Genomic DNA, 25,135 nt, shown 5'->3' on the forward strand with positions numbered 1-25,135 from the left:
CCCGGCCAGTCTCTATTTTTTTAAAAAAAAAAACAAAACAAAAAGGCCGGGCGCGGTGGCTCACGCCTGTAATCCCAGCACTTTGGGAGGCTGAGACGGGTGGATCATGAGGTCAGGAGATCGAGACCATCCTGTTTAACACGGTGAAACCCCGTCCCTACTAAAAATACAAAACAATTAGCTGGGCGTGATGGCGGGCGCCTGTAGTCCCAGCTACTCGGGAGGCTGAGGCAGGAGAATGGCGTGAACCCGGGAGGCGGAGCTTGCAGTGAGCCAAGATCGCACCACCGCACTCCAGCCTGGGTGTCTGAGCAAGACTCTGTCTCAAAAAATAAATAAATAAAATAAAATAAAATTTAAATAAGTATATCGGAGGATGTGAGTAGATTACAAGCAAATATGACAAGATGTTATGGGCCTTGTGGATGCACAGATTTTGGTTTCCTCTGGGTCTCCTGGAGCCAATGCCCTGCAATACCAAGGGATGAGTGTGCTTGGGCTGACAGCACCTTGAACAAGTGATTCAACTGACATCAGCAATAAAGGGACAACCTCATCAATTGCCTACTAATGTAATCATCATGGCAAAAGTATTTACCCTAATTTCATCAATGTTAAATTTAATTTGTCATGAAAAATAAAACAAAAGGCACACTAAAGAGACACATTGAATACAAAATGTGAATCTACCTGGGTCTTAAATTAAAAGAGATAAAAACTTCTGTTTTAAATATCAGATGGGGGCTGGGCGTGGTGGCTCACGCCTGTAATCCCAGAACTTTGGGAGGCCGAGACAGGCAGATCATCAGGTCAGGAGATAGAGACCACTCAGGCTAACACGGTGAAACCCCGTCTCTACTAAAAATACAAAAAATTAGCCGGGCCTGGTGGCAGGCACCTGTAGTCCCAGCTACTCAGGAGGCTGAGGCAGGAGAATCGCTTGAACCCAGGAGGTGGAGCTTGCAGTGAGCCAAAATCATGCCACTGCACTCCAGCCTGGGTGACAGAGCGAGACTGCATCTCAATAATAATAATAAATAAATAAATACAATAAATATCAGATGGGGAAACTTGAACATGGGCTGATTACTGGATCATGCTGGAGAATTGTTAATTTTCTTAGCTTGAAAATGACATTATGGGTTGGGCGCGGTGGGTCACGCCTGTAATCCCAGCACTTTGGGAGGCCGAGGCCGGTGGATTACAAGGTCAGGAGATTGAGACCATCCTGGCTAACACGGTGAAACCCCATGTCTACTAAAAATACAAAAAATTAGCCAGGCGTGGTGGCGGGTGCCTGTAGTGCCAGCTACTCAGGAGGCTGAGGCAGGAGAATGACGTGAACCTGGGAGGCGGAGCTTGCAGTGAGCGGAGATCGTGGCACTGCACTCCAGCCTGAGCAACAACGCAAGACTCCATCTCAAAAAAAAAAAAAAAAAAAAAAAGAAAGAAAATGACATTATGGCTGTTCAGGAGAATGCCTTATTCTTAGCATGCTGAATGAAGTATTTCGGGATAAAACAGCAGGAAATTTGCACCTACTTTCAAATAATTCGGCAAAAGAAAGAGGGGAAAGGCTGAGCATGGTGGCTCATGTCAATAATCCCAGCACTTTGGGAGGCTGAGGTGGGCGGATCACAAGGTCAGGGGTTTGAGACCAGCCTGACCAACATGGTGAAAACCTGTCTCTACCAAAAATACAAAAATTAGCTGGATGTGATGGCAGGCACCTGTAACCCCAGCTACTCAGAAGGCTGAGGCAGGAGAACTACCTGAACCCGGGAGGCAGAGGGTGCAGTGAGCCGAGATCTCGCACCGCTGCACTCCAGTCTGGGTGACAGAGTGAGATTCCGTCTCAAAAAAAAAAAAAAAAAAAAAAAAAGAAAGAGAGGAAAAAAAGTGATAAAATGTTAACTACTGGTGGCCAGAGCAGATGGCCCATGCCTGTAATCCCAGCACTTGAGAAGCCAAGGTGGCTGTACTGCTTGAGTTCAGGAGTTCGAGACCAGCCTGGGGAAAATAGGAGACTCCGTCTCTACAAAAAAAAAAATTTAAAAATTAGCTGGACATGGTGGCATGTACCTGTTATTCCAGCTACTGGGGAGGCTGAGGTAGGGGGATCACTTGTGCCCAGGAGTTTGAGGCTGCAGTGAGCCATTATTGTGCTACTGCACTATAGCCCGAGTGTCACCTTGTCTCAAAAGAAAAAAACAAAGATGAAAACAAAGTTAGTGACTACAGGTGAAGGGAATATGAGTGTTTATTGTGCTATCCTCCCAACTTTTCTGTAGTTTGAATATTTTATGAGGTGAAAAGGAAAATGAGCAACATCAATCAGTGGTTTTCACACCTTAGGAAAAATAAGAATCACCTGTTGAATTCTCAAATATAAAAATTCTCAAGTGTCACAACCAGAAATTCTAAGTTGGGGACCAAGAATCTGCATCCCAAAGAACTTCAGACTTAATCAGTGGTTTATAGAGCAAGTGCTCAAACCCAGATCCACTGCCATGCAGGGAGGACGCATATGAATGTCTACACCTATTTTAAAGACTGCATCCTTTCATAAATTTATTTTGTATATGGTTGCCCATAAATTCTACTTCCTTATTTCCCTTTTATGCTCCAACATACTGTAAAATTGCTACTGAGCCATTCTACTGAAAATACTGGCACTGATCCAATTAATTCAAGCCTCCCCCACCCCCACCCCCACCCCAGACTCTAACACATCCTTACCTCTAACTTTCTCAGGAGCAATAAGAAATAACCACTCCTTAAAATTCCTCTACCCCAAGTTCTAAGGACACATTTCTCTCTCTGCTTTCTTCTCTCATCTTCCTCAACCTTCCTCCTCAGTCTGGCCAGATTCTTCTCTTCTCTACATACCCCGACTCCATGGGGGATCTGTCCTGACCTTTTTCTTACTTTACCCACTGTCTCTGGGTGGTCTATGCCCAGGGTTTCACCAAGAGGCCACTGTCCTAAGTCCTTACACTGCCTTCTCTTCCAAACATCAAAACATGAAATGCCTACTAAACTGTCATTTAGCTGTCCCATGCAGTCTGAGGCACTCAGCACATCCAGAACCAACCTAATTCTCACCCAGCATCAATCTGCTCACTTCTTCTTATGTTCTCTCCCTGACACCAAATTTCTTGCTGTGACACACAGGTCATTTGTGACCTGGCCTTGCCTCTCACCACTCCCCCAGCCATGCTGAGTAATTCTGCACTCCTGAATCTACCAAGTTCTTTCTAATTTCTGTGCTGTTTTTCCCTCACATGGAACAGCTTCTCCTTTCCCCTTTTTGGGCTGGCATTCCCCTCAAGTCTTAGCTTGGTATCACTTCTGGGAAGGCCCCTTGGCCCCACCTAGGAGCAGTACCTACTCTTGAGTTCTCTCGTCCCCTTCTTTTTTTTTTTTAAATAGAGACAGGGTCTCTGTGTTGCACAGGCTGTCTTGAACTCCGGGCCTCCCAAAAGTAATCCTGCCTTGGCCTCCCAAAGTGCTGGGATTACAGGGATGAGCCACTGCACCCAGCCTCATCCCCTTCTCTTCTTGCCCTATCATACTGAGGTGTCACTGTCAACTTATGTCTCTCCTACTAGTGAGCTCCAGGAGGACCAGAATGGTCTTTCACTCTCTTATCCTCAGACCCAGCAGGATAAGCTCACAGCAGCAAAAAATGTTTGCTAAACCAATGAGCAAATGCATGCTAACAGTGAAAACTACTTACAACACTGTTTCAAGGAAGACTAGAATGTAAAGTTGCCTATATGCTATTTTTAGATGTATATTGATTGAGGAAAGAACTCAAATATCTTTTATAATTCTGTTTCACTGAATCTATAATAATATTCTTTTTTTTTTTTTTTTTTTTGAGTTGGAGTCTCTGTCACCCAGGCTGAAGTGCAGTGGCGTGATCTGGGCTCACTGCAAGCTTCGCATCCCGGGTTCACGCCATTCTCCTGCCTCAGCCTCCTGAGTAGCTGGGACTACAGGTGCCCGCCACCATACCTCGCTAGTTTTTTTGTATTGTTTTAGTAGAGATGCGGTTTCACTGTATTAGCCAGGATGGTCTCCATCTCCTGCCCTCGTGATCCACCTGTCTCAGCCTCCCAAAGAGCTGGGATTATAGAAGTGAGCCACTGTGCCCCGTCTTAATATTCTAATATTCAAAATACAACATAGCTCAAGGAGCTATGGTGTTTATGGCCTAACTCTGCAAGGGGTTTCCTAGGTCTCAGCTGAAATAGATAAAAATCAGTCAGGCCAGGCGTGGTGGCTCACGCCTGTAATCCCAGCACTTTGGGAGACCGAGGTGGGCGGATAATGAGGTCTAGGAGTTTGAGACCAGCCTGACCAATATGCTGAGATGAGTCAATATGGCTCCTTCTCTACTAAAAATACAAAAATTCGCCGGCTGTGGTGGCTTGCACCTGTAGTCCCAGCTACTTGGGAGGCTGAGGCAGAAGAATCACTTGAACCTAGGAGGTGGAGGTTGCCACTGCACTCCAGCCTGGGTGACAGAGCAGACTCCATCTCAAAAAAAAGGCCGGTGGCGGTGGCTCAAGCCTGTAATCCCAGCAGCACTTTGGGAGGCCGAGATGGGGCCCGGATCCGCGAGGTTGGGGAGGTCGAGACCATCCACAGCTAACAGGGTGAAACCCGTCTCCACTAAAAAATACAAAAACTAGCCAGAGGTGGCGAGGCGCCTGTAGTCCCAGCCCCTGGGAGGCTGAGGCAGGAGAATGCGTGAACGAGGCCCGAGGCTTGCAGTGAGCTGAGATCCGGCCACTGCACTCCAGCCTGGGTGACAGAGCGAGACTCCGTCTCAAAAAAAAAAAAAAAAAAGAAGGGCTGGGCGCAGTGGCTCATGCCTATAATCCCAGGACTTTGGGAGGCAGAGGTGGGGCGGATCCGCGAGGTCAGGAGATCCCGAGACCCGCGGTGAAACTGTCTCTGCAAAATACAAAAAATTAGCTGGGCGCGTTGGTGGGCGTCTGTAGTCCCAGCTACTCAGGAGGCTGAGGCAGGAGAATGGCACGAACCTGAGAGGTGGAGCTTGCAGTGGGTGGAGATCGCGCCACTGTACTCCAGCCTGGATGACAGATCGAGACTCTGTCTCAAAAAAAAAAAAAAAGAAAGGAAAAGAAAAAATCAGTCAATTATTAGCCAGGCATGGTATGGTGGCACATGCCTGTAATCCCAGCTACTCAGGAGGCTGAGGCAGGAGAATCACTCGAACCTGGGAGGCAGAGGTTGCAGTGAGCCAAGATCGTGCGACTGCACTCTGGCCTGGGTGACAGAGTGAGACTGTCTCAAACAAACAACAACAACAAATATCAGTCAATTCTCCTGACTCTAGGATCAAGACAGCTGTACTCACAGTACCTTATAAATGGCTGGTGCTCAACATACAGTAGTTGAATAAACAAACTTTTTTTAAATCAGTGGTTCCCAAACCTGGATGCTCGTCAGAACTTCTACAGATTTTGTAAAAATGAAGCTCCCTGAAAGCCCACTCCATTCACATCTCTCGAATCAGAATCTCCAAGTGTTTTCTTTTACCTTGGCCAATCAAATGTGTGAGGCTGCTTAGTGGATTGACGTTCAGAAAGTGGCTTTATACAAATGTAGGTGCTCACTCAGTTTCACATGATCAACAACATAGACTAAAAGCACTCTGCTAGATACCGTGGGGAAGAAAGATCAGGGTTGGACCTTGACTAAAGGTGTAAGAGCAAGTAAGCAGGAGTGGATTCCGAAAACCTCCTACACCTCCTCTCCCCTATCCTCTCCTCTACTGGCCTTTCTTCTTAAGGAGCTGGGAAGACTGAAGTGGTCTGAAGATACATGCCGCTCCACCCCCTGCATTGCTACAATAGCCTGTCTTCCCACCTATCACCAGCTCCTCTTAGAGCCAAGCTTCGATTTCTGTGCTGGAGCCACTTCTTCTCACCTTCTTAAGGACATCATTTCAAGAATTCTCCCATCTTTCTCCTACCTCATCATTTTAAAATTTATCTGTTGCATCATTCCCATTGGCATGCAAACATACTTTTATTTCTCTCAGCCTTTTAAACCCTCTAGACTCCCACCAGACATATTTGGAACAACTTGAGCACTGGCAATAATCATTGCCCTAATAAGAAGACAATACATTAAAACCTATCATTAAAGCCTATAGTGATGCTCAGAAAAGAGGAAGAATTTAATTTACTTGAGATGGAGTTTCGCTCTTGTTGCTCAGGATGAAGTGCAATGGCACGATCTTGGCTCACTGCAACCTCCACCTCCTGGGTTCAAGCGACTTTCGTGCCTCAGCCTCCTGAGTAGCTAGGATTACAGGCATGTGTCACCACGCCCTAATTTTGTATTTTTAGTAGAGATGGGTTTCACCATGTTGATCAGCATGGTCTCCTGACCTCACGTGATCCACCCACCTCTGCCTCCCAAAGTGCTGGGATTACAGGTGTGAGCCACCGCACCCAGACTCTTTTTTTTGTTTTTTTTTTGAGACAGAGTTTCACTCCGTTGCCCAGACTGGAGTGCAACGGCGTGATCTCGGCTCACCCCAACTTCCGCCTCCCGGGTTCAAGCGATTCTCCTGCCTCAGCCTGCCAAATAGCTGGGATTACAGGCATGTGTCACCACGTCCGGCTAATTTTTTTTTTTTTTTTGAGACGGAGTTTCGCTCTTGTTGCCCAGGCTGGAGTGCAATGGCATGATCTTGGCTCACTGCAACCACTGCCTCCCGGGTTCAAGTGATTCTCCTGCCTCAGCCTCCTGAGTAGCTGAGATTATAGGCATGCACCACCATGCTCAGCAAATTTTGTATTTTTAGTAGAAACGGGGTTTCTCCATGTTGGTCAGGCTGGTCTCCAGCTCCTGACCTCAGGTAATCTGCCCGCCTCGGCCTCCCAAAGCGCTGGGATTACAGGTGTAAGCCACCACGTCTGGCTTTCTGATTTAATTTTTTAAAACCTAATAAACAGTTTGGGGATACCTGGGAAAATGTAAACACTCACTGGATATCACACAGTATTAGGAAATAGTTAATTTTAACAGATATGATAACTGGGTGTCTTTTTTTTTGAGACAGAGTCTTGCTCTGTTGCCAGGCTGGAGTGCAGTGGTATAATCTCGGCTCACTGAAACCTACACGTCCCAGGTTCAAGCGAGTCTCCTGCCTCAGCCTCCCGAGTAGCTGGGACTATAGACACGCACCATCACGCCCAGCTAATTTTTCTGTTTTCAGTAGAGACGGGGTTTCACCATGTTGGCCAGGATGGTCTCAATCTCTTTTTTTTTTTTTTTTTGAGACGGAGTCTTGCTCTGCCCAGGCTGGAGTGCAGTGGCCGGATCTCAGCTCACTGCAAGCTCCGCCTCCCGGGTTCAGGCCATTCTCCTGCCTCAGCCTCCCGAGTAGCTGGGACTACAGGCGCCAGCCACCTCGCCCGGCTACATTTATTTTTTATTTTTTTTTAGTAGAGACGGGGTTTCACTGTGTTAGCCAGGATGGTCTTGATCTCCCGACCTCGTGATCCGCCCGTCTCGGCCTCCCAAAGTGCTGGGATTACAGGCTTGAGCCACCGCGCCCGGCTATTTTTTATTTTTTGAGACAGAGTATTGCTCTGTGGTGAGTGACACTCACTGGATAATACATAATATTAGGAAATCGTTAATTTTCACAGATAGGATAACTGGGTGTGGTTTTTTTATTTTTTTGAGACAGAGTCTCGCTCTGTCGCCCAGGCTGGAGTGCGGTGGCACAATCTCAGCTCACTGCAACCTCTGCCTCCCAGGTTCAAGCACTTCTCCTGCCTCAGCCTCCCAAGTAGCTGGGACCACAGACGTGCACCACTATGCCCATCTAATTTTTATATTTTTAGTAGACAAGGGGTTTCTCCATGTTGGCCAGGCTGGTCTCAAACTCCTGACCTCAGGTGATCTGCCCACTTCGGTCTCCCAAAGTGCTAGGATTACAGATGTGAGCCACCGTGCCCAGTCTGGTTTTAATTTTTTTATTTAATTTTTAAATTTTATTCTAGTTTTAGGGGTACACGTGCAGGTTGGTTCTATAAATAAATTACGTGTCTTGGGGCTTGGTATACATATTATCTCATCACCCAGGTAATAAAAAATACAGAATGCTTAAAAAATTTGTGCCATCCATGTGCAGAGGCCACGCTAACCTGTGTATCATTCAAATTTTAATATACGTCCTGCTGAAGTGAGTACTGGATGTGGTTTTTAAAGAGAATTTGTGTATTCTTAGGAGACGCATGTTAAAATATTTAAGGATTAAGTGTCATGATATCGGCAACCTTGTGAAATCGTTCAGAAAAATAAAAGATAAAGCCAATCTGGCCAATTGTGAACTGCTGAATGTAGGGTGTAGGTTGTAGGTATATTAGTGTTTACTATTGTTCTTTCAATTTACTGGTAAATTTAAAATTTTTCTTTTAAAACATTTTTTAGAGACAGGGTCTCACTTTATTGCCAAGGCTGTAGTACAATGGCACCATCATAGCTTATTGTAACCTCCTACTCCTCGGCTCAAGTGATCTCCGCTCAGCCTCCTAAATAGCTAGGACTACAGGCATGTCACCATGCCAGGCTAATTTTCCATTTTCTTGGAGAGATAGGGTCTTGCTATGTTGCCTAGGCTGGTCCCGAACTTATGGCCTCAAGCGATCTTCCCGCCTTGAACTCCCAGAGCGCTAGGATTACAGGTGTAAGCTACTTTGCCTAACCCCCAAATTTTCATATTAAAAAAAAAAAAAAGGAAATCTTCTGATTAACTTCCTCCTATCAGCTATTACTCCATTTTCTTTCTCCATTTTGAAGCAAAACTCTTAGAGCTGTCCATTCTTCATCCTGGCTAACATGGTGAAACATCCCCTTTACTGGAAAAAAAAAAGAATTAGCTGGGTGTGGTGGTGCGTGCCTGTACTTGGGAGGCTGAGGAAAGAGAACTGCTTGAACCCAGGAGGTGAAGGTTGCAGTGAGCCAAGATCGCGCCATTGCACTGGATCCAGCCTGGCGACAGAGCAAGACTCTGTCTCAAAAAAAAAAGAGCTGTCTATTCATCTATTTCTACTCTTTCTAATTGCTCTCTCATTTTTTTTTTTTTTTTTTTTGAACAAGTCTTACTCTAATCACTTTCAGGGATGAGTGCAATGGCTGATCTTGGCTCCTGCAACCTCAGTCTCTGGTGGTGGCACATGCCACCACGCCCAACTAATTTTTCGTATTTTAGTGGAGATGGAGTTTCATCATGTTACCCAGGCTGGTCTCGAACTCCTGGCCTCAAGTGATCTGCCTGCCTCAGCCCCACAAAGTTCTAGGATTACAGGCAAGAGCCACCATGGCTGGCCTCATTCTCTCTTAAACGCCATTGCATTCAAGCTTTTGCTCCCATCCCTCTATTGAATCTGACTCAAAGTCACCAACAATATCTACATTGCTGAATCCAATGACTATTTCTCACTCCTCAAGGTTCTGCTTCCAGTAATGCCTGGGTAGCTCCTATTAGACTGACCATTCCATAAATTACATAAACCACAGAGGAAATATAAAAAACAACAATCTTACTTCAGCCAAGTTAACTGCCTGTGAAAACAAAAAAGTCAACATTCTTTATAGAAACATAATCCAGAATCTTTATATCAATTATAACATGCATGATAAAATCCTCAATTAGTAGATAAACAATGAAACAGGAAACTGTGACCCATACAGAAAAGAAAAGGCAATGAAAGGAACCATCCCTAGGATAATCCAGATGATGAGAATTAAATTTTAAGGCAGCTATTATAACTGAGGGAAAATATGATTGTACTGACTAAGAAAGTAGTAAGTCACAGCAGAGAAACATAATCTCTAAAAAAGAACCAAGTGTAAATTTGAAACTGAAAATTATCTAAAAAAATTCACCAAATGGGCTTAACAGCAGATTGACCTGAAAATATATATATATAATAAATATAAATAAATTTATTATATGAGACATGTATCTGGAAACATACATATGTATATATTTCCAGATGGAAAGGACAGAAAGAGGCAGAAAAATGTTTAAATAATAGCCAAATACTTCCTAAATTTAAAGACAAATTTACACATAAAAGAAACTCAGAGGCTGGGCATGGTGGCTCATGCCTATAATCCCAGCACTTTGGGTGCCCAAGGCGGGCAGATCACCTGAGGTCTGTAGTTCGAGACCAGGCTGCCCAACATGGCGAAACCCCAACTCTACTAAAAATATAAAAAATTAGCCAGGCGTGGTGGCTGGCGCCTGTAATCCCAGCTACTCAGGAGGCTGAGGCAGGAGAATCGCTTGAATTCAGGAGGTGGAGGTTGCAGTGAGCCAAGATCGCACCACTGTACTCTGGCCTGGGTGACAACAGCAAAACTCCATCTCAAAAAAAAAAAAAAAAAACGGCCGGGCGCGGTGGCTCAAGCCTGTAATCCCAGCACTTTGGGAGGCTGAGGCGGGCGGATCACGAGGTCAGGAGATCGAGACTATCCTGGCTAACACGGTGAAACCCCGTCTCTACTAAAAATACAAAAAATTAGCCGGGCGTGGTAGCGGGCGCCTGTAGTCCCAGCTACTTGGGAGGCTGAGGCGGGAGAATGGCGTGAACCCAGGGGGCGGAGCTTGCAGTGAGCCGAGATCGCGCCACTGCACTCCAGCCTGGGAGACACAGCGAGACTCCGTCTCAAAAAAAACAAAAAACAAAAAAAAAAGACATGATCAGGCCGGGTGCTGTGGCTCATGCCTGTGATACCAGCACTTTGGGAGGCAGAGGCAGGAGGATCACTTGAGGTCAGGAGTTCAAGACCAGCCTGGCCAGTATAGTGAAACCCTGTCTCTACTAAAAATACAAAAAAAAATTACCTGGGTGTGGTGGTGGGTGCCTGTAATCTCAGCTATTCAGTAAGCTGAGGAACAAGAATCGCTTGAACCCAGGAGGTGGAGGTTGCAATGAACCAAGATCGCACCACTGCACTCCAGCCTGGGCAACAAGACTAAAAACTCCGTCTCGGAAAAAAAAAAAAAGAATAAATCTGTATGAGCCAGGTACATTGGGAGGTCAAGGTGGGAAGATTTCTTGAGCTCATGAGTTTGAGACCTCCCTGGGCAACATGTGAAACCCTCGTCTCTACCAAAAAAAAAAAAAAAAAAATTCAGCCTGGTGTGGTGGTATATGCCTGTAGCCCCAGCTACTAAGGAGGCTGAGGTGGGAGGTCAAGGCTGCAGTGAGCCATGATCATGCCACTGCACTCCAGCCTGGGCAACAACAGAGTGAGACCCTGTCTCAGGAAAAAATAAATAAAAAGTTAAAAAAAAAAAAACCTGAATATTCAGAATTCTATATCCAGAGAAAACATCCTTCAATAATGAAGGTGAGGCTGGGCGCAGTGGCTCACGCCCGTAATCCCAGCACTTTGGGAGGCTGAGGCAAGCAGATCACGAGGTCAGGAGATTGAGACCATCCTTGCTAACACAGTGAAACCCCGTCTCTACTAAAAATATAAAAAATTAGCCGGCGTGGTGGCAGGTGCCTGTAGTCCCAGCTACTCGGGAGGCTGAGGCAGAATGGCGTGAACCCGGGAGGCGGAGCTTGCAGTGAGCCGAGATCGCGCCACTGCACTCCAGCCTGGGCAACAGAGTGAGACTCTGTCTCAAAAAAAAAAATGAAGGTGAAAAAAGTTTAGTTTTGATTTAGTGAAAAAGATTTGTTTTCTTTTCAGATGAAAGAAAACTGAAAGAAATTGTTGTCAGCAGATCTCCACTACAAAAAAAAATACCAAAGGAAGTGCTTCTTCAGGATAAAGGGAAGAGATACCAGTGGGAAACTTAGATCTATTCAAGGAGGAATGAAGAACAGTGAAGATGGTAAATATGTGAGTACTATTACCATGTCTTCCTCTTATTTAAAATACATTTAACTTTTTAATACCTTTTCTTTTTTTTTTTTTTTAGAGACAGGGTGTTGCGGTTACCCAGGCTGGAGTGCAGTGGCGCAATCTTGGCTCACTGCAACCTCCGCCCCCGGGGCTCAGATCCTCCTGCCTCAGACTTCGCAGTAGCTGGGACCAAGAAGTGCACCACCACACCCAGCTTGTGTTTTTGTTTTTTGAGAGTTTTGCTCTTGTTGCCCAGGCTAGAATGCAATGGCACGATCTCGGCTGACTGCAACCTCCACCTCTAGGGTTAAAGTGATTCTACCACCTCAGGCTCCTGAGTAGCTGGGATTACAGGCATGTGTCACCATGCCCAGCTATTTTTTTTTTTGTTTTTTGTATTTTTAGTTGAGGTGGGGTTTCACCATTTTGGTCAAGCAGGTATCAAACTGCTGAACCTCAAATGATCCACCTGCCTCAGCCTCCCAAAATGTTAGGAATACAGGCATGAGCCACCACTCCCAGGCCAGTAAGTGGAGATGTTGAACAGGAATATGGATATATGGAGTTTAGGAGAGTGGTCTGGGATGGAGATTAAAATATGGGCAGAATTGGCCAACACCTGTAAATCCCAGCACTTTGGGAGGCCGAGGCAGGCGGATCACAAGGTCAGGAGATCGAGACCATCCTGGCTAACATGGTGAAACCCCGTCTCTACTAAAAATACAAAAAAAAGTTAGCCAGGCATGGTGGCGGGCACCTGTAGTCCCGGCTACCTGGGAGGCTAAGGCAGGAGAATGGCATGAACCCGGGAGGCGGAGCTTGCAGTGAGCCGAGATTGCGCCACTGCGCTCCAGCCTGGATGACACAGTGAGACTCTGTCTCAAAAAAAAAAAGGGGCAGAATCTGGCCAGGCATGGTGGCTCATATGCGTAATCCCAGCACTTTTGGAGGCCAAGGCGGGGAGCTCACTTGAGGCCACACGTAATTTTTAATAAGGCTGGATTTAGGGCTGCCATTTTACCTTTTTTTTTGAGACTGAGTCTTGCTCTGTTGCCCAGGCTGGAGGGCAGTGGCGTGATCTCAGTTCACTGCTTTACCTCCTGGGTTCATGCCATTCTCCTGCGTCAGCCTCCCAAGTAGCTGGGACTACAGGCGCCCGCCACCATGCCTGGTTAATTTTTTGTCTATTTTTAGTAGAGACGAGGTTTCACCGTGTTAGCCAGGATGGTCTCCATCTCCTGACCTTGTGATCCGCCCACCTCGGCCTCCCAAAGTGATGAGATTACAGGTGTGAGCCACTGCGCCCGGCACTATTTTCTATTTTTCTCTTTTATTTTTTGTTTCTCTGTTTATCCTCTCTTGTCCTTCTTTTGAATTAACTGAAATTTTGGTTAAAATTCTATTTCCATTTCAATTTGGTTGTTGCTCTTCTTGCTATATGTCATTGTTGAGTTTGTTTTATTTCAGTGGTTGCTCTAAGGATGACAATATACCTTATGAACTTTTCACAGCCTACTTTATATAAACTGTCAAAATCGGCCAGGCACAGTGGCTCACACCTGTAATCCTAGCACTTTGGGAGGCCAAGGCAGGCAGATCATGAGGTCAAGAGATTGAGACCGTCCTGGCCAACATGGTGAAACCCCGTCTCTACTAAAAATACAAAATTTAGCTGGGCGTGGTGGCGGGCGCCTATAATCCCAGCTATTCGGGAGGCTCAGGCAGGAGAATTACTTGAACCTGGGAGGCGGAGGCTGCAGTGACCTGAGATTGAGCCACTGCACTCCAGCCTGGCAACAGAGCAAAACTCCATTTCAAAACAAAAAACAAAAAAAAAACCTGTCAAAATCTTGAAACCCTCTTGCTTCATCCTTTATTCTACAGTTAAATTTGTTGCATCTACGTACCTTATAAATCCCAGAGTATATGCTATTATAATTTTTGTTTTAAAGTTAAATGTGGCCAGGCGCAGTGGCTCACATCTGCAATCCCAGCACTTTGGGAGGCCGAAGTGCATGGATTGCCTGAGGTCAGGAGGTCAAGACCAGCCTGGTCAACATGGTGAAACCCCATCTCTGCTAAAAATACAAAAATTAGCTGGGCGTGGTGTGGGTGCATGTAATCCCAGTTACTCGGGAGGCTGAGGCAGGAAAATTGCTTGAACCTGGAGGTTTCAGTGAGGCGAGAGGTGCCACTGCACTCCAGCCTGGACAACAAGAGAGAAACTCCACCTCAAGAATAAATAAATAAATAAAAATAAAGTTAACGCTGGGCATGGTGGCTCATGCCTGTAATCCCAGCACTTTGGGAGGCTGAGGTGGGTGGATCATGAGGTCAAGAGATTAAGACCATCCTGGCCAACATGGTGAAACTCTGTCTCTACTAAAAATACAAAAATTAGCTGGGCATAGTCTCACACACCTGCAGTCCTAGCTACTCAGGAGACTGAGGCAGGAGAATCGCTTGAACCCAGGAGGCAGAGGCTGCAGTGAGTCTAGACTGTAACACTGCACTCCAGCCTGGCAACAGAGTGAGACTCTATCTCAAAAATAAAAATAAATAAATAAATAAATAAATAAAATAAATAAAGTTAAATGTATTTGGCCAGTTATGATGGCTCACACCTGTAATCCCAGCACTTTGGGGGGCCAAGGAGGACAGGTCATTTGAGGCCAGGAGTTCAAGACCAGGCTGGCCAACATGGCAAAACTCCGTCTCTACTAAAAATACAAAATGTAGTTGGGCATGGCGGTGCACACCTGTGGTCCCAGGTACTAGGGAGACTGAGGCATGAGAATCACTTGAACCTAGGAGGCGGAGGTTGCAGTGAGTCAAGATCGTGCCACTGCATTCCGGCCTGGGCGACAGAGCAAGGCTCTGTCTGAAACAAAAACAGAAACAAAAACAAAACCCTGCAATGGCTCCCTACGTCACTTGGAATAAAAGCTAAGGCCTACCAATGGTCCCAAGAGGTCTCACCAGTTCCCCTCTGACCACACGTTGTACAACTCTCTTCCTCACTGATCCCAGCTGCAGTAGTCTCTGCTGTCTGTTAACTCATCAGATATATTGTCACCTGGAGGTCTTTGCCAGAGTCTACGTACCTAACTTCCTCACCTTCTCCCAAGTGTGATGCCACCTTCTTAATAAGGCCTACCTCCCTCCAAACCTGGCACTCCTGATTAGTTTATCCTGTGTTGACTTTTTTTTTTTTTTTTTGCATTTATGACTTGTTTTTAAACATACTATTTATTTATTATGACTTTTTCACATCTATCTCCCTACTAGGATACACGTTCCACAAGGGCAAGGATTTTGTCTCTTCTGTCCACTGCTGTATTTCCCATAACTGACTGACTGAATGCTAAGCACCACAGAGGAGGAGCAGATAAAACCTCTTATAGTAGCAGGAGACACCAGAGGAACAGAGAGGCCAGCCCACTGTTGGGCCTCTGCCTACATCCCTCCAGTACACCCTGTACTTCTCTATCTCTGTTCATTACTTTCTAGCCATGCAGGCCTTCTTGATTCTTGCGTATAGTTAGACCGTCCCATTACAAGGCTTTGCTCTAGCTGTCCACTCAGCCGAGAACACTCACTCTCTCTTCTTTGCCTGGGTGGATCCCTCTTGTCATTCAAATCTCTACTTAAATGTGGTGTCTTCAGAGCAGCATTCCCTGCCACACAATCTGATATACCTTAGTCACTTCCTTATTTTTTCTTGAGATGGAGTCTCGCTCTGTCACTCAGGCTGGAGCGCAGTGGTTCCATCATGGCTCACTGCAGCCTCAAATTCCCATGCTTAAGTCATCCTCCCACCTCAGCCTCCCGAGTAGCTGGAACCACAGGCCTATGCAACCACGTCTAGCTAATTTTTTTATTTTTGTAGAGATGGGGTTTCACCATGTTGCCTAGGCTGGTCTCGAACTCCTTAGCTCAGGTGACTGTGTGGGCCTCTCAAAGTGCTGGAATTACAGGTGTAAGCCACGGTACCCATCCATTACTTTCTTAACACATCATCCTACTTTAACTCTGTATACAGTCTTCATTACTACCTGAAATTTTGTTGGTCAATTTTTATTTTTATTTTTTGACACAGAATCTGGCTCTGTCGCCCAGGCTGGAGTGCAGTGGCATGATCTTGGCTCACTGCAACCTCTGCCTCCCAGGCTCAAGCCATCCTCCCACCTCAGTCTCTTGAGTAGCTGGGACTACAGGCCCGTGCCACCATGCCCAGCTAGTTTTTGTATTTTTTTGTAGAGAGAGGGTCTCACTTTGTTGCCCAAGCTGGTCTTGAATTCCTGAACTCAAGCGATCTGCCTTGCTCGGCCTCCCAAATGCTGCCTATGGGATTACAGGTGTGAGCCACTATGCCAGCCTTGTCAGTTCTTTTCCACAGCTGTCCTCATCTGCCCTATCAAATTCTAGACACTTACACATGCTACAAAGTAGCTCCAGAGAGACTTTACTGTCCTATTTACCGCTGTATCTCCCGCACCTGGAACAGCGCCTCACATGAACAGGTGCTCAATAAATACTTGTTGGGTGGACGGAAGCAGGTGAACTGGGTCCCATGGGTGGGCAGAATTCACTCTATCTTCCAAAGGGCATCAAGCAGTCCCTGGGGACTTTAAGATGCCAATCTACGGGGAAGAGAAAGCTCCTCTGTTTGGGGTGAGAGAGTATGTCTCACCTCTGAATGGTTTCCTCCTGTTCCTTAACCATGTGTGCCAACTGCTGAAAGATGGAGCCCAGCTCAACAATTGTCGACTCAATGTTCTGCATGGTGTCTGCCCGACTCTGGATGTAGGAATCCTTCAGGAGAGGGAGAGAGCACATGAGCACCATCAGCTTCTTCAGGGTCAGACCTGCATCTTTACAGCCCTCCCAGCTTGCCATTCTGCCCATGGCACACTCCAAACACTCTCTTGGGAACCACAGAGGATAATGGAGAAGCTGATTCTCCCTAGTTCAGAGCCTGGGTACCTGCTCGTCAATGAGCTGCAGCTGCTGGCTGGTCCGAGAGTCCATCATGTCGATGGCGACATCCTTGGAGGCATGGGACTCTGCCCCCAAAACCACAGCACCACCCCCTGGGGAGAAAACAGGACGTGGCACATCTTCACAGTTAAAAGCAGGTTCAAAGCCCACATGCTCTGGGTTTGAATCCCAGCTCTGGCACTTACTAGCCTTGTGACCCTGGACAGGTCATTTAACCTCTCTGAGCCTCAGTTTCCTCACCTGTAAAATGGGGGATAATAATAGTTGCTTTCTCAAAGGGTGGTTGTGAAAATTAAATGAGAGAATGTGAATAAAGGTAAGTGTATGAAAAAAATTAGAAATTATCATTCTTCTGAATACAACTGAATTCACCCCAACAGTGAGAATGTGGGAGTCTAAATGTGGATCACGAATCTCAACCATCTGGTTCGGCCTCTGAGAGATAGAGCCTAGAAACTTCCTTGACCCTCCACTCTCCTACCCAACCCGTGCCTTCAGAGGATGCCATCACAACCAGAGTAAGTAACCTTACCTCCCGGGGCTTCCCGTTTTACCTCTGACTTACCCAGGTGGTTAGGGGCAAGGGGCAGGGCTGACACAGGTGCCCGGGAGAACTGCTCTCTCCGGCTCCTCTGCTGCTTCAGGTTCTGGGGTTGGGGAAAAACGCAAAGGACCTGAAGCCACTAGAAAGCAGGCATGTTAAAGAGACTCCCACCATTGGCCCCATGACCCTGTAGAACCTGTACCTTCCCCATTTCCTCTTGGATCTTTACCCCCATATTCCTATCCCTCCTAGGCAAATTGTTCTCACCTCAGTCCTCACTTCTAAAACCGATTTGAAGTCATTGGACATAGAAGCCAGTTTCGACTAGAAGAAAAGGAGAGACGGTCAACCAAACAAGACTCCACATTCTTCCCCTTTGCCTCCTTCCCTTCCTCCCCAGCTCCCACCTGCAAGGAGACCACAATGGTGTTGGAGTGGGTCTGCAGGTGCCGGCCACTCTGGCTGCCCTTAGCCCTCACGAAATCCTGGAGCTGAGCAATTTGTTTGTTGAGGCTATTGATGTCCTGGTAAAAGAGTCCAGGGAAAAACAAAGTATTAGCCAAGGAGTCCTCAGTCAGCATCTCTCCCGATGGCCATCTCTGGTAGGAAGGGCAAGGTGGAAGTTACTAGCTAGAGTGAGAGTATCCCAGACAGTCAGACCAGATGGGCCTGCTAGGATTTTCCAAGGTCTAGTGTTTGCTCTGGCTCAGTTCCTGCAGAGAAGAGCTAGAAAGAGGCAAAGTAGGCCTTCATCCATTTGTAAATAACTTGTTTACTCCTCCAGCCTACTGCCCTGCTCCATTCTGTGAGGCCATGCTCTTGGCCACAGAACCCTTTCAAAGGCCAAAATCTTGGGTCTAGAGCATGACCAACAAAACCCCTGGACAGCATTCAGGAAAAGGGAAGAGTCAAAGGCACTGTAGCTTCAAGAGGCATCAACAGAATTATATTTATACACACAATTCCTCAGTGGCTCACATCTGTAAACCCAGCACTTTGAGAGGCCAAGGCAGACAGATCATGAGGTGAAGAGATTGAGACTATCCTGGCCAACATGATGAAACCCCATCTCTACTAAAAATACAAAAAATTAGCTGGGTGTGGTGGCGCATGCCTATAGTCCAACAGTCCCAGCTACTTGGGAGGCTGAGGCAAAAGAATCACTTGAACCTAGGAGGTGGAGGTAGCAGTAGGCCTAGATCGCACCACTGCACTCCAGCCTGGCAACAGAGTAAGACACCGTCTTTTAAAAAAAAAAAGAAAAGAAAGGCCGGGCGCGGTGGCTCAAGCCTGTAATCCCAGCACTTTGGGAGGCCGAGACGGGCGGATCACGAGGTCAGGAGATCGAGATCATCCTGGCTAACACGGTGAAACTCCGTCTCTACTAAAAAATACAAAAAACTAGCCGGGCGAGGTGGCGGGCGCCTGTAGTCCCAGCTACTCGGGAGGCTGAGGCAGGAGAATGGCGGGAACCCGGGAGGCGGAGCTTGCAGTGAGCTGAGATCCGGCCACAGCACTCCAGCCTGGGCGACAGAGCGAGACTCAGTCTCAAAAAAAAAAAAAAAAAAAAAAAAAAGAAAAGAAAAGTTATTATTGGCCTGGCGCTGGGGCTCACGCCTGTAATCCCACCACTTTGGGAGGCTGAAGTGGGCGGACCACCTGAGGTCAGGAGTTTGAGACCAGCCTGACCAACATGGAGAAACCCCACCTCTACTAAAAATACAAAATTAGCTGGGCACAGTGGCATGTGCCCAGCTATTCAGGAGGCTGAGGCAGTGGAATCACTTGAACCCAGAAGACAGAGGTTGTGGTGAGCTGAGATCACACCACTGTGCTCCAGCCTGGGCAACAAGAGTGAAACTCTGTCTCAAAAAATAATAAATAAATAAATAAATAAATAAGTTATTACAGTTGAGTGCAGTGGCTCACACCTGTAATCCCAGCACTCTGGGAGGCCGAAGTGGGCGGCTCACTTGAGGTCAGGAGTTTGAGACCAGTCTGGCCAACATGGTGAAACCCCTTCTCTACTAAAGAGAAAACAATTAGCCAGGCATTGGTGGCAGGTGGCTGTAGTCCCAGCTACTGGGGAGGCTGAGGCAGGAGAATAGCCTGAACCTGGGAGGTGGAGGTTACAGTGAGCCAAGATCACACCACTGCACTCCCACCTGGGCAAAAGAGCAAAACTCTGTCTCAAAAAAAAAAAAAAAAATTATCCAGGTATGAGGGCATGTCCCTATAGTCTCAACCGCTCAGGAGGCTCAGGCTGGAGGATAGCTTGAGCCCAGGAGTTAACAGCTATAGTGAGCTAGGATCACACCACAACACTCCAGTCTGGTCAACACAGTGAGACCCCCTCTCTAAAAAAAAGAAACTTGCTCTGGGTCCCCATGCAATGGAAAATGACAGGAAGACAGAAGTGATCTGATTGAAATGCTGGGCTCTCCTGATGGCTAGTAGCTCACCTGTTTGATGATATATGTTAGTTCTTCAATTTCCACTGCTTTATCATCAAAGAGGGACTTGCGCTTTGCCACTACAGAGACAAACAAGAAGCCACAATGGGTGAGGTCAACGACAAAACTCAGGGAATATAGCCCTCAGTCCTCTTTGATTTACTGCCCCACTTCTGAAAGACCCCAAGAACACTCACAGATTGTCAGCTTCTCCAGCTTGGCAAATGTGTTGCTAAGGTCTTTCCCAATGCGCCTGCAAATGACCACTAGTGAGACTGTGGGAAAGGGCAGGAGGCCTTTTCCCACATAAGCTCCAGCACAACCAACCCCAGACTTCACAGCCAAGGCCACTGATTGCAAGTCTACTTTTCTTCAGACATTGTAGTACCCCACCAGAAAGCTTCTCTCAACTCACTTGGCCATGAGGGTGAATTCACTGCGTTGTCGGACAGCACGCAAAGCTGGCTTATTTGTCTGGATTCCATTCTGAAAAGCAATAGCAGGAGGTGACAACTTTAGTTCTCCCTTCCCCAGTTCCAGCTTTCACTCTTCCTGAGGAGTCCACTAAACTATCTCTAGCACTAGTGGCATCCATCAGATGATCCAGACTTATGAGTGGAAGTCATTTAGAGTCCAGATTTGAAGACAAGTAGATCTGAGTTCAAATCTTGACTTACCACTTACTAGCTAGGGGATTTGGGGCAAGTTACTTAAAACATTCTGAATCTCTACTTCCTCTTCTATAAGACGAAGACAACCCACACATCTCCCATTGTTGTTGCTAAGGTTAAATAACAAAAAGGCTGAAAAGTACTTCAGTCAACTACCTGGTACATAGTAAGCACTAAATAAATGGTAGCTAGTATTGCCATTCTATTCCTCAAATCAGGAAATCAATAAGGATGACTGCAAAGTTCTTGGAGATCATATAGAAAAGCAGCTTTACCATGAGCTGAAAAACACATTTTTATAACTTTACTATTTTTGAGACAGGGTCTCACTCTGTCTCCCAGGTTGGAATATAGTAGCATGATCATAACTTACTGCGGCCTCGACATCCTGGGCTCAAGTGATCCTCCCACTTCAGCCTCCCAAGTAGCTGGGACTACAGGGCACACCACCGCACCTAGCTAATTTTTAACTTTTTGTAGAGATAGGGTCTTGCTATATTGCCCAGGCTGGTCTTGAACTCCTGGGCTCGCACAATCCTCCCACCTCAGCCTCCCAAGTACTGGGATTACAGGTGTGAGCCAGCATGCCCACCCATCAGTAAAAATATTTAAAAATACAGTTACTCAGCCAGGCGCGGTGACTCACGCCTGTAATCCTAGCACTTTGGGAGGCTGAGGCAGGCAGATCACGAGGTCAAGAGATCGAGATCAACCTGGCTAACACGGTGAAACTCCGTCTCTACTAAAAATACAAAAAATTAGGCAGGTGTGGTGGCATGCACCTGTAGTGCCAGCTACTCAGGAGGCAAAGGCAGGAGAATCGCTTCAACCTGGAGGCTGCAGTGAGCTGAGATCCCACCACTGCACTCCAGCCTGGGTGACAGAGCGAGACTCCGTTTCAAAATAAATAAATAAATACAGTTACTTGGCCGGGTGCAGTGGCTCACGCCTGTAATCCCAGCATTTTGGGAGGCCGAGGCAAGCAGATCACAAGATCAAGAGACGGAGACCATCCTGGCGAACATGGTGAAACCCCGTCTCTACTAAAAATACAAAAACTAGCTGGGTGTGGTGGCACACGCCTGTAGTCCCAGCTAATCGGGAGGCTGAAGCAGGAGAATCGCTTGAACGCGGAGGCGGAGGCTGAAGTGAACCCAGATCATGTCACTGCACTCCAGCCTGGCAACAAAACGAGACTCCATCTCAAAAACAAATGAACAAACAAAAAAATACTTACTCAGGTGCTTGTAACCCCAGCACTTTGGGAGGCTGAGGCGGGCAGATCACTTGAGGTCGAGAATTTGAGACTAGCCTAACCAACATGGAGAAACCCCGTCTCTACTAAAAATACAAAATTAGCTGGGCGTGGTGTCACATGTCTATAATCCCAGCTACTTGGGAGGCTGAGGCAGGAGAAACACTTGAACCCAGGAGGCGGAGGTTGCAGTGAGCTGAGATCACGCCATTGCACTTCAGCCTGGGCGACAAGAGTGAAACTCCCATCTCAAAAATAAATAAATAAATAAATAAATGAATAATTAGAAAGCACTCCCAAATTTTTTTTTAAGAGGAGCTGGGCCGGGCGCGGTGGCTCAAGCCTGTAATCCCAGCACTTTGGGAGGCCGAGGCGGGTGGATCATGAGGTCAGGAGATCGAGACCATCCTGGCTAACATGGTGAAACCCCGTCTCTACTAAAAATACAAAAAAAAAAACTAGCCGGGCGTGGTGGCGGGCGCCTGTAGTCCCAGCTACTCGGAGGCTGAGGCAGGAGAATGGCGTGAACCTGGGAGGCGGAGCTTGCAGTGAGCCGAGATCGCGCCACTGCACTCCAGCCTGGGTGACACAGCGCGAGACTCCGTCTCAAAAAAAAAAATAAAAAAAAATAAAAAAAAAAAGAGGAGCTGAGTGCAGTGGCTGACACCTGTAATCCCAGCACTTTGAGAAGATGAAGAAGGTGAATCACTTGAGCACAGAAGTTCGAGACCAGTCTGGGCAACATGGTAAAACCCCGTCTCTACCAACAAAACAAAAATTAGGCAGACATGGTAGCACATGCCTATAATCCCAGCTACTGAGAAGCTGGAGGCAGGAGGGCTGCTTGAGCCCAGGAGGGCAGATGTTGCAGTGAGCCGAGATAGAACCACTGCACTCCAGCTTTGGTGACAGAGTGAGACCCTGTTTCCAAAAAAGGAGAGAGAGGCTGGGCGCAGTGGCTTATGCCTGTAATCCCAGCACTTTGGGAGGCTGAGGAAGGCAGATCACCTGAGGTCAAGAGTTCAAGATCGGCCCGACCAACATGGTGAAACCCCGTCTCTACTAAAAAAAAATACAAAAATTAGCCGGGCACGGTGACGGGCACCTGTAATCCCAGCTACTCCAGAAGCTGAGGCAGGAGAATCGCTTGAACCGGGAAGAGGAGGTTGAGTGAGCTGAGATTGCCCCACTGCACTCCAGTCTAGGAGACAAGAGTGAAATTCCCTCTTAAAATTAAAAAAAAAAAAAAAAAAAGAGAAAGAGGAAGAGACTGGGCCTCGCTCAGCCTTCTAAGTAGGTGGGACTACAGGCACATGCCACCACGTCCAGCTTTTTTTTTTTTTTTCTTGTAGAGACAGGGTCTTTCTTCATTGCCCCTGCTGGTCTCTAACTCCTGGCCTCAAGCGATCCTGTGGCCTAGGCCTCCCAAAGTGCTGGAATTACAGGTACGAGCCACCACATCCAACCCTAAGTTATTTTGATACAAATTACTGGTCTAGGGCCAGGTGTTTGTGTCCAGACCAACCTGGGCAACATAGTGAGACACTGCCTGTACGAAAAAAATTTAAAAATTAGCTGGGTGGTGCATCCATGTAGTCCCAGCTGCTCAGGAGGCTGTGGAAAGAGGATCCCTTGAGTCTAAGAGTTCAAGACTGCAGTGAGCTATCATCACGCCACTACACTCCAGCCTGTTGACAGAGTTGAAAACAGATCTCAAAACAAAACAAAAACAACAAATTCCTGATCTAGAAAATGTCCTTAATGTTACAGAGATAAAAACTAAGATGTAACTAGATTAATTTTCTCATGGTTACAGAGCAAATTTATGGTAGAAATATATTGGAAAATTCAAGGTGCGTGTTTCTCAGCTAAAGGCTCTTCCTAGAACTTGTTCCTTATTCACACCAATTATATTACAGCCAAGTACTCTCTGAAGTACTCCCTCCAGAATAGCAATCCTGCCCTCCAAGGGATTCCTCCTAAAAAAAGGTCTAAGTCCTTGCCTCTAGTTAGCCAGCCGACCTCTTCTCTGTTGCTTACAGCAGACCCTACTGGCCCCATCCAAGCCTATCAGTTCCATCAGGTACCCCCAAGAATTACTTCAGTTAACAGTGGTGGAGCACAGTCCTTCCTAGATTTGAGTATGGCTCACTCCTCACCTTTTCCACTCCAGGTCCTTACCTGACGGGTCTGCAGTGACTTGCAGGCAGACAGAAACTCCTGGGTCCGATCCCGGCAGGACATGGTGTCGGGAGGGGGAGGGACGAGGGCCACTGGGGGGGGCAGAGGGGCGATGTCGCTGCTGCTACTGCCAGCAGGTGCAGGGGACAGGACCTGTGTCTTTGAGAGACCCAGGTAGACACCCTGATCCGTGTTCTTAGACCCGTAGCGTTTCCGCGGGATCATTGAGACGCATAACCTCGGACTGTTGTGGAGGGGAGAGTGTCATTCCCCAGGCAGCTTCTTTCCCCAAACTCCCCCGCCCCACCCCAATCAACAAATCCTCGAGCCCCTTCCGCACTTCTCATGGACTTTCGCGCCCAAGACGCTCGCAGATCCTGGGGCGGGCCAGCAGCGGAAAGGGCTCTGCTTTTCCCCTGTCCCAAGTCGAACCCGCTTCAGACTCTTCTTCCAACTTGGCTCCGGCGGCCAGAGCGCGGGCCGGGGGCCCTGAAGCAGAGACAGGGCCAGAGCCAAGTCCCGTGGCCCTCAGACTGCGGCCCGGCCCGTGTAACTGCCCCGGGCCCTAACCCAGTCCCTTCGTTTCCGTGGTTTCCTTCGGCCCCTCGGTGGGGGGGGGGCCGGTGACGGACCTCCAAAGACTGACACACTTCGGTGGGCGGAGGGGGAAACCTCTGGGTGTTTATTTGAAACAGGAAGTCCCACCCCCCGCCCAAGGTCCGCCTTCTGGAAGACTTCAACCACTCATTAGCTAATGCCGACGTCTCTCTCAACAGAGGCTTTCCTGATTGGACGGCAAGGAATTCGCTCACCAGGAGCCGGGCCGGCAGGACTTGCCTGCTTGCCCCTGGTTCCCTTCCCCCTGCCAGTCGTCGCCCCTGTAAAACCACTGCCCCAGAGCTGACACGGTGGCCAGACCCCCTCTTAGAGCAAGTCTTACCTCCCCTCTGCTGCCTGCCGCCGCCGCCACTACCAATCTCCCCGGCCGTCACTACCTCCTCCCTGGGAACTGAGGCCGCCGAAACCCGACCAGACTGGAAGCGGCCACGTCACCTACACGTAACCCCACCCCCGGTGACGAGGGGGCGGTCCCACGCATTTTCAAGCC

General features: G+C 47.5%; 1 protein-coding gene and 1 non-coding gene across 3 annotated transcripts in view; both read right to left on the bottom strand.

The window, feature by feature from the left end:
- STX5 (syntaxin 5) overlaps window positions 1-25,123 on the bottom strand; it is a 27,525-nt gene extending 2,402 nt beyond the window's left edge. Inside the window, exons 1-10 of one of the 2 annotated variants that reach the window (XM_003909677.4) lie at window positions 24,968-25,123; window positions 24,028-24,271; window positions 20,336-20,406; window positions 20,118-20,173; window positions 19,930-20,000; window positions 17,875-17,991; window positions 17,735-17,791; window positions 17,489-17,570; window positions 16,909-17,015; window positions 16,616-16,737 (exon numbers count right to left, since the gene is read on the bottom strand). In XM_003909677.4, coding sequence (XP_003909726.1) covers window positions 16,616-16,737; window positions 16,909-17,015; window positions 17,489-17,570; window positions 17,735-17,791; window positions 17,875-17,991; window positions 19,930-20,000; window positions 20,118-20,173; window positions 20,336-20,406; window positions 24,028-24,252 — 908 coding nt within the window. In that variant the 5' untranslated portion in view covers window positions 24,253-24,271; window positions 24,968-25,123. Of the gene's footprint in view, window positions 1-16,615; window positions 16,738-16,908; window positions 17,016-17,488; window positions 17,571-17,734; window positions 17,792-17,874; window positions 17,992-19,929; window positions 20,001-20,117; window positions 20,174-20,335; window positions 20,407-24,027; window positions 24,272-24,367; window positions 24,940-24,967 lie in introns of those variants that run through there. The other variant, XM_009185814.4, reaches the window with a different exon arrangement.
- Window positions 8,146-8,247, bottom strand: LOC116269862. The gene has a single exon (XR_004177676.1). It is a non-coding gene; the product is annotated as a U6 spliceosomal RNA (small nuclear RNA).
- Window positions 25,124-25,135: the final 12 nt, after the last annotated feature.

This window comes from Papio anubis, chromosome 12, assembly GCF_008728515.1.
Source record: "Papio anubis isolate 15944 chromosome 12, Panubis1.0, whole genome shotgun sequence".
Classification (NCBI taxonomy): Eukaryota; Metazoa; Chordata; class Mammalia; order Primates; family Cercopithecidae; genus Papio; species Papio anubis.